We start from the raw sequence: 19,989 nt of genomic DNA, 5'->3' as shown, positions 1-19,989 counted from the left end.
AAATATAGCAGGCTAATTTTTAAGTTGGTAATTTTGCATGGCCTGCGAATGATGTTACAAATATCCAAACGGTCTTTGGCAGAAAAAAAGGTTCCCCACCCCTGGTGATTTGGGACAACGCTCCAATCAACTGAACTACTCGCTACCCAGCCAGGGCTCATGGGCTAATGTTTTAAACAGAGCCTTCTGTCTGCCCTGTGGGGGAACAGATTACAAGGGATGGACACTGGGAGCCCAGTGAGGAGACTGCAGGCGGGAGGTGATGGAGGCTGACCCAGGGGGTAGCCATGGAGGAGCGTGAAGCAGTTGGACTCGAGCTATTTTAAAGGTAGAACTGAGGATTTGGTGATGAATTGCATGCGAAAGTTCAGCAAGAAGAGAAAGAAGTCCAGGAAGACTCGTCGGTTTGAGACTGTGGAGAAAGGAAAGGGAGATTGGGTTTAGGGTGGGGTGAACTGAGACTGCTCTTTGGACGTGTTAACCTGGGACTAAAGGTCTGGAGCTCAGGCAGAGGTTAGAGCTGGAGACAGAAGTGTGAGCCCACTGGGGTCCAGAGAGGAGGATTCAGTGTAGATATAAACACGGGCAATTCAGGGCAGGCCCCGGCTGAAACCTTGCATCCAGAGAGGCCAGGACCACTGCTGGCTGGCGAGTGTGGCCGCACATCCTCACCCTCCTGAGTGGCCCCCTGGGCACTGGGCGAATTGGGGGAAGCCAACAGCCACACTGTAGCTGGATCACCTGCACACACCCAAGCCCTCACTCCTAATCCTCCCCCCACAGATACAGATAGATTCAATTAGAACCTGGGTGTAGTCAATTATTTTCCTTGGGTCTCCAGCTCCCTGGACAGACAAACTCAGAGTCCTTTAAACATGAGGTGGCCTTGCTGCCCCCTACCCCTTCCTTGTGGGTTCTGGGAGGGTATGGGCCCTAGGGGAGGGTCCTCAGGCCATATAAGGCCCTTGAAGCCACGTGGTCTGGCCCTGCCACGGCATTAGGGTGAGTTAATTAAATGTTTGACCAAATATAGCAGGCTAATTTTTAAGTTGATAATTTTTCATGGCCTGCGAATGATGTTGTAAATATCCAAATGGCCCTTGGCAGAAAAAAGGCTCCCCACCCCTGTAATGTAAATAAAGCATGAGAAACAGTTGTGTTGTGTTTTTTGGTGTGTGTGTTGAGATGAGAGAGAGAGAGAGAGAGAGAGAGAGAGAGAGAGAATGAGAATGTTTTGGCCAGGCAATGAGAAATGACTGAGGCTGGGAGCCTGTGGCAGCCACCCCCCACACCCCCCCGGAGGGTAGCACTGCTCTTCAGCCATGTGTTGCCATAACATGGACATCAACATGTACATCATGCTGTCACAGTCCCCACTAAGAGAAGCCCCAATTGGGAATGTTCATGTGATGCTTAACTATTTTCAATGTATACAATTAAAATTGTGTGTGCGTGTGTGTGTGTGTGTACGAGCACAAAACACTTCCTAAGGGTTGCTCTCTGAAAGGCAGTATTAAAAGTAAAGCTTGCCGTAGCTGATGTGGCTCAGTTGGCTGACAGTCATCCTAAGCACCGAAAAGGTTGCTGGTTCGATTCCCAGTCAGGGCACATGCCCAGGTTGTGGGCTTGTTCCCCAGGAGGGGATGTGCATGAGGTAGCTGATTGATGTTTTGCTCTCACATCGATGCCTCTCTCTTCCCCTATCTCTAAAAAAACAATAAAAAAATCTTAACAACAACAACAACAGAGTGAAGCCCTAGCCGGTTTGGCTCTGTGGATAGAGCCTGTGGACTGAAGGGTCCCGCACTGGATTCCTGTCAAGGGCACATGCCTGGTTATGGGTCCAATCCCCAGTAGGGGGCGCGCAGGAGGCAGCTGATCAATGATTCTCTCATCACTGATGTTTCTCTCCCTCTCTGAAATCAATAAAAAGATATTTAAATGAATCTCATTTTAAAATCAAGTATTTATTTGGTTACTGAGTGCCTAGCTGTGGAAGGTTATATTATAACCATGTTTTTTACTGTGATAAAATATATACAAATTTTGCCATTTTAACAAAAACAAAAACCAGAATAAAGCTGTAGGAAACAAATAGCCTGGTTCAAATCTTAGTTTGGCTACTTATTAGCTGTGTGACTTGGAGAAGATTCTCAGCTTCTCTATGCCTCACTTTCCAATTCTGGGAAATGGGTATAAGAATACCCATTGCCTGAGTTTCAAATGAGTTATTCTTCTTAGGATGCCTAGTGCGTGGTGGGTGCTGAATGCTTGGCCAGCGTGCCTGGGACTATGCCTGCCGCCTCCGCTTTTGTTTCCACCACTGAAGAAAAGGTGAATTAGGAACCATTTGGGAGGTGATGGCGGCTGAAATTCAGACTGATGCCAAGCTGGGTGCTGGGCTGGAATCTTGCCCCAGCCTGAAAGGCAGGATAATTAAGTTTCATCCCCCAGGGAAAGCAAATCAACAACCAGAGGGAGGCCGGGCAGATTTGAACAGAAGAGACTCCAGGCCTTGTGCTGTCCTTACTCCTGCAAAAGAACCGAATCCCTGGGAAGTTTCCTGCAGCAGTACCACTGCCCCCACTTTATTTTTATAGGACATGATTTTGATTTTAGAGGAAAAGAGCGAGAGAAATGGTTGCCTCCCATACATACTAAAATCGGGGTCAAACCACCTTCCGGTGTTCAGGACAATGCTCCAACCAGCTGAGCCATACCGGCCAGGCACCACTGATCCCACTTCACAGATTAGGACATTGTGGCTCTGGCCTGTTCCCTGACAGTAAAGGCGGCTCATGAGGGCCTGGCTCCCCGAGTTTGAACGTGGCTCCACTGCTTCCCTGAGTGATGTGGGTAAGTCATCACCCACTAAGTCCCAGCTGTCTCATCTGTAAACTGGGATGGCTCCAGTATCTACTTCAGAGGGTTGTTCCAATTCACCACCCAGTAAGCATTCAACTTTATAGCCCCACACGTCACCCTGTGTATGTCAGGTCCTCTCCTGCTGCAGGATCCCTAGCTCTGCAGCTCACAGGGTAAGTCAGGCTCTGCAAACTCCTGCACCACCTGGCATTAGGCCTGGAGAACAGACACACAGATGCAGGCAGACAGAACACAGAGATCTTGATGGGGAGAGAGTGATGTGTGTACATCAGAGGAAAACAATAAGGCCCTCCTTTCTCAGCTCTACTCCCGTTTGTCAGAGAATTTCCCTCAATGGTAATTAAGTTGTCATTTGAAGGACAGCAGAGCTCAGGGGTGAAGCCACAGGCTCAGGAGCAGGGTGGGTTTGACTCAGCACCACTTCCTGGCTGGGTGTCCCTGGGCAAGTGACACCACTTCTCTGTGCCTCAGCTCCCTCCTCTGGGAATTGGAGGCAATAAATAACAGTGCCTGCTCAGAGCTGCTGGAAGTCTGATCAGCAGGGCCTAGGGCTGGCAGCCTAACAGCTCAGTAGGTGACAGCATGGTTGCTTTTTCTTTTTCCTTATAAACATTGTTTAAATTTTTTTTTTTAAGGGAGAGGCAGAGATAAACATTGAGAGAGAAAACATGAAACAGTGAGTGGCCAGGGAAAGGTAGACCACTAGAACCAATCACTTGAGGTTACTGGACATTTTAAAAATCTGTACTTATTGATTTTAGAAAGAAGGGAGGAGGAGGAGGAAAGAGAAACATAGATGTGTTGTTCCACTTCCTTATGCATTCATTGGCTGCTTCTTGTATGTGACCTAATTATAGATGGAACCCGCAACCTTGGCGTATCAGGATGACACTCTACCAACTGAGCTACCTGGTCAGGACCTTGAGTACCAACTGCTTTAAACACGTATCTCCTCCCATCAGTGAGGGCAGGTCAGAGCTGTCTCAAGCACTGCTGTCCGCAGGATTGCAACACAAAGCTGGACACAGAGAAAGTAAACATTGGAGAATGTTGATCTGACTGAACAAACAGAAAAAAAGACCAGAAATTTCAAGCAAGGCTGACTCATTCAGAGGAACAAAGGAGAGACAGGGTAATGAGAAGCTAGAAAAGACTAAATAGGAAAGAGCAAAAGCTTTCTCTGTCCAACCGACTCACTTCACAGACAGGGAAACTGAGGCGTGGAAGGGGCAGAGACAGGGCCTCTTCATCTGCTCAGAGAGGTCCTGATCCCAGTGCTCGGCCCCATGCTCAGCTGCCTCCCTCCCCAAGTCCGTCCCACTCATAAGGCCCTGGGAACAGACAGATGCCACTAGGAAAAAAAAAAAAACAAACACACCAGGCTTTTATTGTTCTCGTGTCAAAGGGCGGGTCTTTGCGGGGGGGGGGGGGGGGGGGGAGGAGTGAGTTTTGACAGCAGGGAGCAAGCCCCTACTTGCCAGCGATGAGTGGGTTCCGCAGGACCACAATGACCGAGTCCCCGCGCAGGAACATCTTGGAGATGTAGCGGTCCTTGTTGACTGGCTTGGACTTCTTCTTGCCCTTGCCACTCTTGGGGACCTCGGTCCACATCTCCTTCACATTCTCCAGCACCATGTTGCAGTGCCTGGTGGGGACAGGGAGGGGAAGGCACCGGGTGTGAGGGGCAGCCTTCTGACCGGCCCTCCTCTGTGAGGTGCTGCCTCCCTCCTGCAGCAGCACTGCAAGCCCTCAGGTGCAGGCTGAGGCAACGACATTGTCCCTCTGTGCCTCAGTTTCCTCCTCTCTAAAATGGAGACATTCATGGTGCCCACCTCGTGGGGCTGTTGCACAGATTAAATCAGCATTTTTGTAAAGTACTTAGAACAGGGCCTGGCAAACAAAATGGTCCCTCCTGTGCTTTTTGTTGTTAATACTCACTCCAGGATACTTTCCATGGATTTTTAGAGAGAGTGGAAGGGAGACAGAGAGAGAAGCATCGATGTGAAAGAGACACATCGATTCCTTGCCTCCTGCAAGTGCCCGGGCCGGGGATTGAGCCTGAAACCGAGGTAGGTGTCCTAGAATGGAATCAAACCTGGGACCCTTCAGTCCAAGGGCTGATGCTCTATCCACTGAGCAAAACTGGCTAGGGCTGCTTCTGCTTTTTAACTCCCACCACTTCTGGAGGAGCTGCTTCTCTTTGGAGAATCAGAGGCCCCTGGGGCCTGGGTAGGCTCACATGAAGACAGTATGCATTACTTCACTCAACAAACACTTGCAATGAACAAAACAGACATTATCCCTGTCCTGATGCGGTGTGCATTCTAGTAAGGAGAGGATGCTAAGCAAGCGAACAGAGCCTGGCCCTGTAACATGCTGTCATGTGGTAACTGCTACGAAGAAAAACTAAAGCAAGGTGAAGGGATAAGAGCAGTGGTTCTCAACCTTCCTAATGTTACCTCCCACTTGTACAGCAGAAAACTGAACGCAGTGGGATGACGTGACTCACCCCAGGCCACACATTTTGGAAGTGACAGAGCCAGTGTTCCAACCCAGGTCTATCTGCTTCCTTGTGCTCAGCACTTCCTGTTCTTATTCCCATTTTACTCAAGAGGAAAGTGAGGCTCAGAGGGAGACTTGTTCATGTAACAGTTAGTGGCCAAAATGTTCCAGAAGTGAGCCTCACTCAGCACACTACTGTGAGGGAAGCATTTTACAAATGCTACCTAAAAAATACAAATTATAGCCCGAGCCCGTTTGGCTCAGCGGCTAGAACGTCGGCCCGCAGACTGAAGGGTCCCGGGTTCAATTCTGGTGAAGGGCATGTTCCCTGCGGCTGAAACACGCAGACCCTAGATTGCTTGTTCATCTTATTCAGGTCTGTTCATCGCTGTCTCTTCAGATGGGGCCTCTCTGATTACCCATCTAAGATAGCACTCCCTTCCCCAGTGCTCCATATTCTTACCTGGCTTTACTTTTCTCCGTAGAACTTACCAATTCCCGTCGGCTTTCCTACCTATAACAAGCTCTCTGAGTTTAGGAACCATGTTTGTTTTAGTCACTGCTGTGTCTCCAGAGCCTAAAACAGTACCTGGAACAGTGCACACTCTAATTATGCAATAACTAGATTGAGAAACGCCTGTGTGCCAGATACTGTGCTTCTAGTGACCTATTACACTTTACATGTATTAAACCATTGAACCTTTGCAACCACCATGATTACTGCCACTGCACAGACACGATAGTCACCTGCCAAAGGTCACGTGGCTGCTAAGAGACAGCGCTGGGACATGACCCACGAGGACTGGCTCCTAAGTAGATGCCCATAACCACTGTACTGTATGGCTGGAGGGGCAGCAAGAGACAGTCACACCTCGGGCGTTTAGGTGCTTACTCTCCTAGCTTCTGAGGAACCTGGGATGCAGGCTCCTCGGGCTGCAGCTGGGGCTGATTCTCCAGGCCTGGACAGAACCCCTCCCAAGATCCCGTCAAAAAGCCCTCACCTGTCAAAAGCCTTCACCCGGCCCAGGAGCTTCTTGTTGTTGCGACAGTTGATGAGCACCTGGGTGTTGTTCTTGACGGACTGCGTGAGCACGGAGAGTGGGCCCGTGTTAAACTCTTCCTCCTCCCGCTTCTGCAGCTCCTCCGGGGTCATCTCACTCTTGGGCTTGTTGAGAAGGCTCCTGAGTGGGCAAGTATGAAACCCACAGGTGAGAGCGCTCGGAGCAGGAGCAGGGGTGGTCACGCTCCCGCGTCTTCCCAACCTTTCCCCCAACACACCCACCCTCCGCAGGCCTCCCATGGCTTCACCATCTGGATGCCTAACAGATTTCCAATCTTGCACATCCTAGCCCAGCCGTAGGCAAACTACGGCCCGTGGGCAAAACAAAACAAAACAAAAAACAAACAAACAAACAAAAAAAACCGTACCCTTTTACGTAATAATGTTTACTTTGAATTTATATTAGTTCACACAAACACTCCATCCATGCTTTTGTTCCGGCCCTCCAGTCCAGTTTAAGAACCCATTGTGGCCCTCGAGTCAAAAAGTTTGCCCACCCCTGGCCTCGACCGAGCTCCACAATGCCCAACCACCTCACTTACTCTAGCCACAGCCTTCCTCATCTCCATCAAGGGTAACACCATCCTCCCAGTTCTTGGAGCAAAAACTGGTGTCAACTTGATTCTCTTCTTTCTCTCACATCCTACATTCAATCTGTCTGCAAAGCCTGTCATCTGCCTCTAAAATATATCCAGAATCCAGCCATCTCTTACCACGTCCTGCACCTCCCATCACCTCTCTCCTAGAGTCTTGCTGGTCTCCCTACACTGCCAGGCAGTGCTCTATGGAGCCAAGAACTAAGTCACGTCATCTCGCTCTTCAAAATCCTCTCAGGGCTCCTATCTCAGTGCAAAAAGCAAAATCCAACGTTTTTACCAGGCCCTGCATTTACCCGTCTCTTTCATTCTGTTGCAGCCACAGTGGCCTTCTGGGTGGTTAAGATATTCGGCAAATTTTCATCCTGGGCCTCTGCATTTGGTTTTCCCTCTGCCTAGATCTCTGTGGCTCGTTCTCTCACTTTCTTTACACGTGCCCTTCTGTGCTAGTTAAGTTACTGTCTTTCAAAATTGGCATTAGCATTGTTTTTACTCTGCTCTCTTGTTTCTTTACTCATAGCCCCGGTCACCTAACACACCATATACTTTACCTGTTTATTATTATTACATTTACCACCTGCCTCTTCCCTCCCCATAAGCTGAGCAGAGGACTTTCTTGGGGGAGGGGAATTCATTGATAGGCCCCAGGTAGGTAAAGCAGTGCCTGATACACGAGCACTTCAGTAATTGCTCAATGGATAAATAACTAAAAATCATTCCTGTGTCTCATTATTAGAAAATGTCACGAATTAGGTCCCCAGCTCAAATTATCCGGATAGTCCCTCATCTTAAGCCGTTATTCCCACAATTCCGCGTTTTCCTCTCGAGGTTCTATATTCGTAAAATCGCTCCCGCTTAAAATTCATTTCAGGAAGGCTAATTATTTGGAAAAGCCGCCAGCCCGTTATCTGATAGAGCTGTTCCCTCTCCGGAACTCAGGCGCCGTCAAAAGCCCCACGCGCGTTCTCAAACTCAACAGAACAGTATCCCACTCGACCCCTAAAACCTCCGTATCCGTGCCCCGCTCTGCCCATCCCCTTCCACCGGTAAGTGGCCAAATTTGCACCCTCCACCCACTCCCGCCGTTTAAGCCTCCCCGGCCTCACATGGTGGCGGTGGTTGCGCTCTCAGAACGCTCCTGTCCTCCGCGTTGCCTCGGCCTCCGAAGAGAAAGCGCGAGAAAGGCGGGACTTCCGCTTCCCGCAGCTCACTTCCGTGCGCGCCTGCGCAAACTCAATCAGCGGTGTGGGTGTGGCCTGTTGGTCCAGCGAGCCCGCCTTGGTTCTATTCAGTTCCTTGGTAGAGGCGTTGGGGTAAAAGCATTGCTTAGTGGTTCAGAGTCACTCAGGACCATATGGGTTAGATGTTCACGACAACGGAGAGAAAAAGAAAGCGGGTCCTATTTAGACTATTTTGTGGTAGAACGGCTCAGGTGGCTCAAGGGAAAAGGCGCGCCAGTTCTAAAGGCCCGCCGGCCCTCCCTTCGGGGGCGTGGTCTCTGATAAGCCAATCCGCTCTTCTCTTTCGGGATAGACCCCGCCCCTTTCTCTTGGGGGAAGGTTCGTTTACGTGTCTATTGATCTTTCCGACTCCACGAAACCAAAGCTTTGCCTACATCCGGGAGGGGCGTGGACTCGCGCCCGGGAAGTCGAAGGTTTTCCATAATTAAACGCTTCTCATTGGCTTCCCCTCTCACGCTGAGGCGGAGCCTACCCCTTTCGCGCTCCCTTTAGGGTTGTGTAACTCTCTGGGGAATCTTGTTGCCTAAGCCGCTGGGAGGCTGGGGGGCGTGGCCTCAGAACGAGAGTCCCTATTGGCTTCGCTGCTCGCGGGAGGGTGGGATGGTGTAGCCGCTCTTGTTGCTCATTGGCCCGGTAATTCCATGGGGTGGGACTTGGCTGGGCCTAAATTCGATCCGCGGTCCAGGACCGGTTTCTGGGCTAAGCTACCATGCGTTCCGGGGGCCGCGGGCGGCCTCGGCTACGGCTCGGGGGACGCGGCCTCTTGCAGCCACCGTCCCCGCCCAATCGCCGCCTGCTACCGCGGGCGCAGCAGCTGCCGCTGCTGCTGCTGGCGCTGGCCGTGGCCTCGGCGTTCTATACCATCTGGAGCGGTTGGCACCGCGGGGCTGAGGAGCTGCCGCCCGGCCGGGAGCTGCGGGTGAGGCCCGGCGGGGGCACCACGGGGCCCTCATCCCTCTCCTCCCCCTACCTAAGGTTTCGGATGGACGTGGCTTTATCACGTCCTAATCTGCAGGTGCCACTGTCGTGGTCTTTAGGGCGCATCCCCCTTGTTAATGGAATGAGGCTTCAGTCTTGTTCTGTAATAGTGGCTCCCCTTTAAGAGGAAGGGTCTGGGGTGGTGAAATTGGGATTTCTGGGCTCTAATCCTAAAGTCATCTATTTGGAAGAGTCCCTTCCTCTCGCTGGGCCTCGATTTCCCGATCAGGATTTGGGCAGGATGGACGGGATGGGCTTGGAGGGGCTTTTCCTGTGACTAGGGTTTATCCTAGACACCTCTGATGCCGGAACCTGCAATTAGGAAAAGGTACCGGCGCTTCTTAGGGGCGATGGCGCCCGGAGTAGGGGGGTTGCTCTCACGCTTATCTTTTCCCCATCCCACCCCCTACCCAAGGGCCCATTGATCGCGAGCCTCCCAGAAGCCCGAATGCGGAAGGTGGTGGGGCAACTGGACCCACAGCGTCTCTGGAACACTTACCTGCGCCCCCTGCTGGTTGTGCGAACGCCGGGCAGCCCGGGCAGTCTCCAAGTCAGAAAGGTAAAGGGTCACTCACACCTGACCCCTCAGACCGCTAGGGAATGGGAAATAGGCATTCTGCCCAAGACCCACAGAAAGTGGAGCTAATCTCTAGACTCTAGAGTAAGTGACTACCAAGCTGTACTGCCCTCTGTACCGCCCCCACTAAAAGCCTACTATGTGCTTGGCACGAGTAACAACAGCTTTATGAAGTGGGTACCAATGTGACCTTCACTATGCAGACGGGGAAACTGAGGCCCAGAGCAGTTGGGCCTTTTATGCCCAAATCCCACAGCTAGTAAATGGTGTACCTACGGTTTCAATCCAAACAGGTTGGCTCCAGACCTGGTGCTGTAGCGTCTCTATATTGCCCCCCAGAAAGCAGCCAGAGTCATTTGAATACTGCCCGAGTTCAAATCCCACTTCAGCCCCTTGGAGTAGTTTCCTAAGCGCCCCGAGCCTCAGTTTCCTCAGCTTTGAATTGAGCCACTGATGGTCCCTACCCTACAGAGTTCCTAGAACAGGGCTTGGCACACAGTGAGTGCTTTTGAGGAGTGAGCTGTGGTTAGTCTTGGCATCAAGAGGTGGGGTCATTCCACGGCACTTAATAGGTACTTAGCAGAAATGTGAAAGGAATGATTAAAACTGAAGTGGGACTTGTGAGTCAACCCGACTGCTCTGCATGGCTCAGGTCACATGGCCCTTTTCCCTCTATACTCCCCAGTACCCCCACCCACCTCTCTCTTGCCACTAGTTCCTGGAGGCCACTTTGCGGACCCTGACGGCAGGCTGGCACGTGGAGCTGGACCCCTTCACAGCCTCAACGCCCCTGGGACCACTGGACTTTGCCAATGTGGTGGCCACACTGGACCCAGGGGCTGCCCGTCACCTCACCCTTGCCTGCCATTATGACTCGAAGTTCTTCCCATCTGAGTCAGCCCCGTTTGTGGGGGCCACGGATTCAGCTGTGCCTTGTGCCCTGCTACTGGAGCTGGCCCAGGCCCTGGACCAGGAACTGAGTAGAACCAAGGATCAGGTGAGGAGTGGGGGGAGGAGTGGGGGGAGGGCAGGGGCAACCTCTCCCTTGGTTGAAGCCACCACCCTCCCTTGCCCGGTCTTGTTTTCCTGTCACTACTACACATACAAAGCCACCGGGATCTTTCCAACTCCTGAATGTCAGATCCTGTCCCTTCTCTGCCCCAAATTCTCCCATGGCCCCTACCTCATTCCATGCATAAGCCAGAGAGTTTTTATAGTGGCCCATGAGATGCGCCCCATCCTACTAGTTACCTCTCTAGTCTCATCTGCTACCCCTCGCCCCTCTCTCATCCTACTCTAGCTACCTACTGTCTTGTGTACCTCAAATCCACAAGGATAACTCCCTGAGGAGCATTTGTACTTGCTCTGGCTAGAATTTTCTTTTCTTTCTTTCTTTCTCTTTCTTTCTAAATATATTTTTATTGATTTCAGAGAGGAAGGGAGAAGGATAGAGAGATAGAAACATCAATGATGAGAGAGAATCATTGATTGGCTGCCTCCTGCACGCCCCCTACTGGGGATCGAGCCCACAACCCAGGCATGTGCCCTTGGCCAGAATCGAACCTGGGACCCTTCAATCCGCAGGCCGACACTCTATCCACTGAGCCAACCAGCTAGGGCGAATGTGCTTTTCTCAGTTGTCTTCCTAGCTGGCTCCCATCCTTCATTCAGGTGTCCATTCTGATGTTACCTTCTCAACAAGGCCTTCCCATGATTTGTGATGCTTATGTTGATTTGTCTGTCTGTCTCACACTAGAATAAGCTCCATCTAGTCAGGGATTTGGCTGCTTTTGTTTCTGCTCTATTCCCTGGGCCCAGAGTATTGCCTGGAATGAAGTAGGATATCAATTAAAATGAGTGGAAATAGGAAAAAATAAAAAATAAGATGCGTGGAATGAATGAATGAAAACACTCGTTTCCTCATGCTCCTCCCCTGCTTAGACCCTCCTCCCCCCACTTCCCAGTGCCCCAAAGCCCTTGCTGACCCCTCAGGCCTCTTCTCAAACTTTCCCTAACCCCTTCTCTGGCCCAGCCCTGGTCCATATTGCTTCCTTGCCTGGGAACACTCTTCCCTCTGACCCGGTTTGCCAGGCCAGCTCCCACTTACCCTCAGTACAAACATCCCTTTCCCACAGACCCAGCATGCCCCGGGCCAGTTATCCTCCTCGTTCTTCCTGTGTTCTTTCAGGGCCCTGTAATTTTGGGGAGTATTGGTCTCAACTGCATTTCACTGTTTGTGTAATTATTCATTTCTGGGTGTGTCTCTTTTACAAAACGGGTTAGAGGAATAAGGATAATAATCAGAGCTAACCCTTTAGTTACTATGTGCCAGTTACTATTCTAGGACCTGGTTCGAATCCTACCCTATAAATAGACCTGTTATTAACCCCATTTCTCTCTTTTTCTTTTCTCTCTCTCTTTTTTTTAACCCCATTTCTACATGAGGATACTGATGCTTTGAGAAGTTAGTAACTTACCCATGACTGCTTGGCCAGGAAGCAGCTGAGCCAGGATTTGAACCCAGGCGGTCTGGCTCAGAGTCTATGCTCTATGAGTGAGGAGACCTAGTTTGTCCCATTCAGCTTTGCAGGGGGCAGGAGATGGGGATGGGTCAAGATCAGGGCTGACACTGAGCACCAGCTCCCACAGGCAGCCCCAGTGACCCTGCAGCTGCTCTTCTTGGACGGCGAAGAGGCGCTGAAGGAGTGGGGACCCAAGGACTCCCTCTATGGCTCCCGGCACCTGGCCCAGCTCATGGAGTCTGCACCCCACAGTCCTGGCCCCACCAGGATCCAGGCTATTGTAAGTCCAGGGCCCCACTGGGTTCGGTTAGGGAGGGAGGAGGTAAGGTAAGGTTGGCAGCATCCCACCTGGCCTCTCCAGCCTGGCCTCTCTCCCTAGGAGCTCTTTATGCTTCTTGATCTCCTGGGAGCCCCCCATCCAACCTTCTACAGTCACTTCCCCCGCACAGCCCGCTGGTTCCATCGGCTGAAGAGCATCGGTAAGGGTAACAGTGGAGGCAGGCTCCAGCCTGGAATGCAGGTGGGAGGGTCGGGGTGGGGCAGGCACCTGTCCTCTGAGGGGTCATCCAGCCTTCTCTCTACCTCCTAGCCTCTCTCTAAGGCACTAACACAAAGGGCAAGACACAAACAGATCCCACAGCAGTCGTGATTATAAACAGGGCAGGGGGGTCAGGTAGCCCTGGGTTCGAATCTTGGCTCTCCTTACCGGCTGTGTGAACTTGGGCAAGTGGCTTCATCCCTGAGCCTCAGTTTCCTGTCTGTGAAGTGGGCATGATGCTAATGATAATCGGGGAACACGGTACAGCTGCAGGAAGGGGGAACTAGCATTCATTCTTACACGGGGGTGACCAGTGCTTTACCTTCAGACCCCGTGCCCTCCTCTGATTTCTGAGCAAAACCTTTGACCCCTGAGGGGACTGACTTTGGCTCCCTAATCCCCACTCCCTCCAGAGAAGCGCCTGCACCGTTTGAACCTGCTACAGGCTCACCCCCAGGAAATGATGTACTTCCAGCCCGGGGAGCCCCCTGGCTCTGTGGAAGACGACCACATCCCCTTCCTCCGCAGAGGTACTTGTTGCAGGGCGGTGTGGGGGGCGGATGTCCAAGGGAAGCCACAGAGGGACCTGGCCCTGACCCCTTCCCAGGGTGGGGGCCTGCTGGCAAGTTGCTTAATCTATTTGTGCCTTGATTTCCTCATCTTTAAGTGGGGACAATAGCGCCCATCTCAGTTCCTCCCTCCTTGAGGGGATTGAATGTGCTGACACAAAATGTAAAGGCCTTTCTTGGACAAGTGCCTAACACATAACAAGCATTTGAGAGATGTGAGCTGGTACTGTTTGTTCCTTAGTAATTGCAATTTCTTCTAGCTCTTGACTTTCAGTGCCCTGGCAGCCCAGCAGAATCACCCGAGGAGCTTAGGAGAACACCAATCACATTTTGGGCCCACCGAGCCACCATCTCGGGTCTCTGTGCTAGTTTTGCAAAACTCCCAGGTGATTCGGATGCACAGCTAGGGTGGAAGACATCTGGTTGAGGGTTTCAGATAGTAGGTTTCAGAATTGGTCTGAGCTCTAGGATCTGCAACTTACCACTGGTTGACCTAAGGCAAATTATGTAGCCTCTCTGAGCCCCCATTTCTTCTGGGAAAATGAAGAGATTTACACATAAAAAGCACATCTATGTGTATATTCCTAATCACAGTGTTGGGAGGATGAGATAAGATTAGGTATATGAAATGCCTGCTTCCACAGTGCTTGGCATATAGTAAGTGCTAAAAACTGCTTTTAAAATTTTTACTCTAATTTACTTATTCAACAAATATGCATTCCTTACACCTTTTTCTTTTTAATATTTTTTATTGATTCAGAGAGGAAGGGAGAGGGAGAGATATAAACATCTATGATGAGAGAGAATCGCTGATCGGCTGCCTCCTGCATGCCCCACATTGGGAATCGAGCCCATAACCTGGGCATGCACTCTGATGGGGAATTGAACTGTGACCTCCTGGTTCATAGGTCAACGCTCAACCACTGAACCACGCCAGCTGGACTACAACACCTTTTTTATTGATTCGTTCAACGAATACTTCCCAAGGCAGGTACTGAGCAAGGTATCAGGGATACAGTGATGCACCAGAATACACGTGCCTCCTGTCTAGTGATGGGACCGATATTTAGCAAATCTGGAAAAATGCAGAGAGAAGTGCTCTGAGGACAGGAACCCAATGCAGAACAATGATTAAGAGCACAGACTCTGGCCCAGCCAGCGTGGCTCAATGGCTGAGCGTCAATCTATGAACCGGGAGGTCACAGTTCGATTCCCAGTCAGGGAACATGCCTGGGTTGTGGGCTCAATCCCTAGTGGGGGGTGTGCAGGAGGCAGCCGATCAATGACTCTCTCCCATCATTCATGTTTCTATCTCTCCCTCTTCCTCTCTGAAATCAGTAAAAAATATTTTTTTTTTTAAATATATTTTATTGATTTTTTACAGAGAGGAAGGGAGAGAGATAGAGAGTTAGAAACATCGATGAGAGAGAAACATTGATCAGCTGCCTCCTGCACACCTCCCACTGGGAATGTGCCCGCAACCCAGGTACATGCCATTGACCGGAATCGAACCTGGGACCTTTCAGTCCGCAGGCTGACGCTCTATCCACTGAGCCAAACCGGTTTCAGCTAAAAAATATTTTTAAAATTGGGGGGTGGCGGGGGGGAGACACACACATGCAGACATATGGCCTGGGTTCAAATTCTGACTGTTGTTTACTAGAGGGGGGATCTTAGGCAAATCCCTCTGCCTACCTCTGTGCCTCAGTGTCCACATCTGTAAAATGGTGGTAGTTATGGTGCCCACCTTAAAGGGTAATTATAAGAATAAAATGGTGTGTATTTGTGATGTATGGCTTTAGACTAGGGCCTGGAATAGAACAAATACTATGTAAGTGCTAACTATTAGTAAAGAAGAGAAAAAGAGCGGATAATCAGACATCTGTTCTTTCTCCTGGTCTTTCCATAATGCATTAAATTTTGAGTTCCTCTTAATTTGTGTTAGGAAAACAATATACTGGATACATATTTTTAAACTAACATGTACCCTCACACACTTTAAGCGATTGCTCAGATTTCTTCAAGCGCCAGAACAGAGTTATCTTCTGAAGGCGGTGGGGGCTGGGCCTGAGTCTTCTCTCTGTCCCACAGGGGTCCCGGTGCTCCACCTCATCTCCACGCCCTTCCCCTCTGTCTGGCACACCGCTGAAGACTCTGAGGCCAATCTGCACCCACCTACGGTGCACAACCTGAGCCGCATCCTCGCCGTGTTCCTGGCTGAATACTTGGGGCTCTAGCCTGCCGGGTTGACTCTGATGGAGAAAGACCCAACAGGGAATGTGGCAGGGGCACCGGGAGCCAGCGAGCTCAGGCCGGGCCCACCTTGGGTTTGCTGGCTCGCCCTGTTTAATGCCTTTGGCTCTGCTTGTGCTGTTACTGGAAGACCCTCTCTCCTTTGAGTATCTCAAGCTGCCGCTCTTCAAAGACACGGAAGAGACCGTTGTGGGGTGAGAGCCAAAGGAGTAAGAGCGTGGGCCCTGCTCTGAGGGAGACATTGGGCTGGAAAAGTTCGCAAGGGCAACTGCTATTCTTGGTTCTAGTCAGCAAACCGTGGACTGGCATGTGGACCAGCAACACCACCCAACCCAGTGAATTCTCTGTGGCTGTTTTTGTGGCACTTCCTTCTCCAGAGTGTCAGCCTTGCTACTGCACCGTCCAAACCCAGCTCCCGCGTGGATGTGCCATGTGGGGCCCACAGAGGATGTGCTCCTAAGCGGGAGCAGGAGATGGAAGCCAATACTTGGGAACTCAAGATTCTGCAGACCCAATAGGCAATAATCTAGTAACATATTCTGCAGAACTTTAAAGATGTTGCATGAAAGAAGGGATCAAGGAAGAAGGGTGAGCCATTAAATGAGTTCATTGCACAATGTGAAATTTCAACGGTAAGACAATGCAATGTTTTCCCAAGTATTTCACCAGGGAACCCCTTTTTTGGGAAGCACCTCACAGAACTAGGTACCTCAGAAGATACTTTGGGAAACACTAGTATGTTTATGGAAGGAATAAGATAGGCCAGAGGTCACTGCAAACTAGTTATACCAAATCGTCCTGTCTCTTTTAAGTTCTGGGTACAGGAATGAGAGATGGTGGGTATAACTCCAACTCCAGTGATGGCCTGAAAAAGTATTTCCCAACCATACCTAATTTTCAGACTCCGCTGGAGTACTTATTAAAAATGCAGGCTCTGCTCTGGCTGGTGTGGCTTAATGGTTAGTGTCAGTCTGCACACCAAAGGGTCTTGGGTTCAATTCCTGGTCAAGGGCACATACCAGAAACCTTTCTGTGCACGGGATGCCACCCAACCAAGCCACACAGGCCAGGGCCTACCTTTCTGACTTTGATGGAGACCTGGTAGGTAGCAGGGATATCAGGCCGTTTGGAGGGTTATTAGGTAGTAAAGGTGAGCACTGATTGGCCTGAGTCAACCCAAGGCTGGAGAAGATTCAAGAATTCATGGGTTTAAACTCAGGATATCAAATGAGAGGATAAAGAGAAGGTTCTCGATTCACATTCTGCCACAGTAGCTGACATTTATTGGGGTACCTACTACAGGCCAGGCACCATGAGCACTTTATATATAGCAACTCAGTCTCCCCCCAAACCCTGAGGTAGGTATGATTTCGGTTCTCATTTTGCAAATGAGGGGGTTGGGTCTGAAATTTATGAACCAGTTGTTTACAGAGTCTACACAGGGCCATGCTCCTAACACCATGTCCTACCTCCCTTCTAAGTCACATGTTTGGGACCAACAGATTGTTAACAAAAAGTAGCTCCTCCTGGCCCTAACTGGTTTGGCTCAGTGGGTAGAGGGTCGGCCTGCGGACTCAAGGGTCCCAGGTTCGATTCTGGTCAGGGACATGTGCCTTGGTTGCAGGCACATCCCCAGTGGGGAGATGTGCAGGAGGCGGCTGATCGCTGCTTCTCTCTCATCGATGTTTCTAACTCTCTGTCCCTCTCCCTTCCTCTCTGTAAAAAATCAATAAAATATATTTAAAAAAAAAATAGTAGCTCCTCCTGAGGCTTTTAATTGGGTGCAAGTTAGAGTGGGGTTGGGGGTGGGTGGATGGACGGACTAATAACCTCTTAGAGGTGGAACTGGCGGAAGTCCAGAGTTCAGAAAGGAAAATTGACAGACATCAGCCGGAGGGTCTCAAACCACATGGAGATTCCTGTTTGCTCATTTCCGGTGGGCCACCATGTCCCCTGAGCCTCCCAGCCATGCAGAAGTACATGAGACATCACCTCCATATTGGAGAGGGGAAGCAGTGTTCGGTTACATCCCCAGCCTGTCTCCCTACAAGACACCCTGGTTGAGGGCACCGTGCGCCAGGCACTGGGCAAGGGGCCTGATGAGTAGTTTTTGCATGAATCTGGGGCAAGGATTGTGAGCTCCATTTTACAGATGAGGTTACCGCCGCTGCTTTCCCCAGCTCCATTTGTGCCCCAAACTTGGGACCCCGGCCTCGTGCTCTGAAGGGGCCACTAGGTGTATTTAGTAAGCACAGTTGAGCGCTCTGGATGAGATGTATCACGCCAATCTTTTGAGGAACTATCAGTATTCTCATTCTTCATTTTAAGATACTGAGATTCAGAGAAATCCATTGCCGAAGATCACATAGCTGGGCTCGTTCACTGCAGGGTGTCTAGGGGTACATTTCTTTTTATTCATCCTGCTTGACTGGTTGGGCGTATTGGTCTTATCAGCCTGGAGTAAAGAACATCTTTAAATATCTTTGCACTATCCTTGCTTCTGATTCTAGAATGCCAATTAAATACTTTTTCCCTCTATCCTCTATAACTTTTTTTTAAAAAATATATATATTGATTTCAAAGAGGAAAGGAGAGGGAGGGAGAGATAGAAACATCAATGATGAGAGAGAATCACGCCCCACACTGGGGATTGAGTCTGCAACCTGGGAATGTGCCCTGACCAGGAATCAAACCATGACTTCCTGGTTCATAGGTCAACACCCAACCACTGAGCCACACCAGCCGGGTTATATATACTTTTGTCTGCTACTTTGTGGACTTATCTCTGGTGTAATAAACCTTCAGTTGTGTCTAATTTGCTGTTTAGCCACTCTTGAGTTTTTACTTTTGGTTATTACATGTTGGTGGGCTTTTTCCTTTCATATTGGCTAGGCTATTATTTAACTCTGAGTTCCCTGCAGGTATTTGCAAGCTCTTGTATTCTCATCTATGACGGAGTCTCATCATCTGAAGCCTGTTTTTGCTCTGTTGTTTTGCTGGTTCTTGCTCGTGCTGGTGTATTTCCATGCGTATTTGGTTATCTGACTGTATACCACTCATTGTCTGAAAATCATGTGTGGGGGACTCTGGGGGACAGTTCCTCACACCAGAGGATGTGTGTTTGTTTCTGCCAAACATCTCAGCTAGAAGTACCTGGGAAACATCACTGATGCAAACCTAGCTGCAAGCCCGAGCCAGAGCCGGCCTGCGACCGCCAGTTTTCAGGTCCACCTTCTTCTTTGATCTGTGCTCCCCTCAGTGTTCAGAACATCTCTGCAATCTTCTGGTCACCCTTACCCAGCCTATGGTTCAGTGGGGTCTCGGCTATTAGATTCCTCACCTCGGGCAGGCTTTGGCCTTGACTTCTGCCTGCCCCAATAAGGCTACAAACAGGACACCCACGTTTGTCCCCATCAGCAAGTGCCCTCAGAGCAAAAAGTGGCTTCAGGACCCCATGTACCTTTTCTTTAAATTTATGGGCTTAGTGTGTCCTTAACCATATTTTATTGGCTATTTGATGCTTTAAAGATATTTAACTTACTATTTTCAGCAGAAGAATCCCAATAATCTGGTTGCCTCCACAGGGAACAGAAGTCCCATAAAACCAAGCCAAGATTCAAACCCAGGTTTCTTTTATTCTAAAATCTAAGCTTTGAATAACTACTATGGATATATCCTAGTTTCTCTGGAAATTTTGATTCCCTGACAAGAATATCAAAGAATGTCAGCTACCTCTCAAAATCCATTTTACCTCTTCTTTTATACTTGAATTTTTTTCAATGTCTTAATCCCTTTTTATTTAGTAAATAATCAAATGGATATTTTAAAGCTTTCATTATAGGGATCTTTAGTAAGAGTTCTTTTGTTGGGCATAACACATCCAGCTAAAAGACTACATTTCCCAGTCTCCTTTGCAGTCCTTCCATTTGGTTAAGTTCTGACTAGTGAGAAGCAAATGACGTTGAATGAAATGATGTTAATTTGAGGACCTACTGTACAGTGTAGTGCTCTCAGAAGGAAGGGGGTTTCCCTTCCTACAAAATGGTGATGGCTAGAGTTCTAGCAGTCACCTTGGACCATGTGTTCCTGATGACTTCAGGGCCACCATACCTGCCCAACACTGGATTTCTAAAGAAATAAAAACTCTCTTGTTTAAGCTACTACTATTTTGAGATTTGAGTCCAAACTGACACAGATGAAGAGTCAAAAATAATTTCATGCTAAGGGACTGGGCTAAGGATCCTTTTCTCAGCTTTTTCCATCTCAC

The 19,989-nt window shown here is 49.8% G+C and overlaps 2 protein-coding genes across 2 annotated transcripts; one reads left to right on the top strand and one right to left on the bottom strand.

The window, feature by feature from the left end:
- Positions 1-4,245: 4,245 nt before the first annotated feature.
- SNRPD2 (small nuclear ribonucleoprotein D2 polypeptide) lies at positions 4,246-8,256 on the bottom strand. Its single transcript, XM_070402083.1, has 3 exons — positions 8,151-8,256; positions 6,390-6,569; positions 4,246-4,531 (listed from the first exon to the last, which is right to left on the bottom strand). Coding segments are annotated over exons 1-3 (357 nt in total). The 5' UTR covers positions 8,153-8,256; the 3' UTR covers positions 4,246-4,356.
- A 731-nt stretch (positions 8,257-8,987) lies between these two features.
- QPCTL (glutaminyl-peptide cyclotransferase like) lies at positions 8,988-19,866 on the top strand. The gene is made up of 7 exons (XM_070402611.1): positions 8,988-9,204; positions 9,679-9,822; positions 10,556-10,837; positions 12,490-12,642; positions 12,742-12,841; positions 13,314-13,430; positions 15,561-19,866. The coding sequence occupies exons 1-7, from the start codon at positions 8,995-8,997 to the stop codon at positions 15,704-15,706; spliced, it is 1,152 nt and encodes a 383-aa protein (XP_070258712.1). The 5' UTR covers positions 8,988-8,994; the 3' UTR covers positions 15,707-19,866.
- The last annotated feature ends 123 nt before the right edge of the window (positions 19,867-19,989 follow it).

This window comes from Myotis yumanensis, unplaced genomic scaffold, assembly GCF_028538775.1.
Source record: "Myotis yumanensis isolate MYYU_CA2020_CCGP unplaced genomic scaffold, mMyoYum1.0.hap1 SCAF_23, whole genome shotgun sequence".
Taxonomy (NCBI): Eukaryota; Metazoa; Chordata; class Mammalia; order Chiroptera; family Vespertilionidae; genus Myotis; species Myotis yumanensis.
The sequence above is the reverse complement of the archived record's forward strand: the minus strand, read 5'-3'. Positions and strand labels throughout refer to the sequence as shown.

Excerpts from the sequence above, each read along its gene's own strand:
- SNRPD2 (XM_070402083.1), bottom strand. Across the intron at positions 4,532-6,389 it reads CGGGTGAAGGCTTTTGACAG|GCACTGCAACATGGTGCTGG; the intron begins GTGAGGGCTTTT and ends TGTCCCCACCAG.
- QPCTL (XM_070402611.1), top strand. The coding sequence starts at position 8,995 with ATGCGTTCCGGGGGCCGCGGGCGGCCTCGGCTACGGCTCGGGGGACGC. Across the intron at positions 12,643-12,741 it reads CCACCAGGATCCAGGCTATT|GAGCTCTTTATGCTTCTTGA; the intron begins GTAAGTCCAGGG and ends CTCTCTCCCTAG. Across the intron at positions 13,431-15,560 it reads CATCCCCTTCCTCCGCAGAG|GGGTCCCGGTGCTCCACCTC; the intron begins GTACTTGTTGCA and ends TCTGTCCCACAG.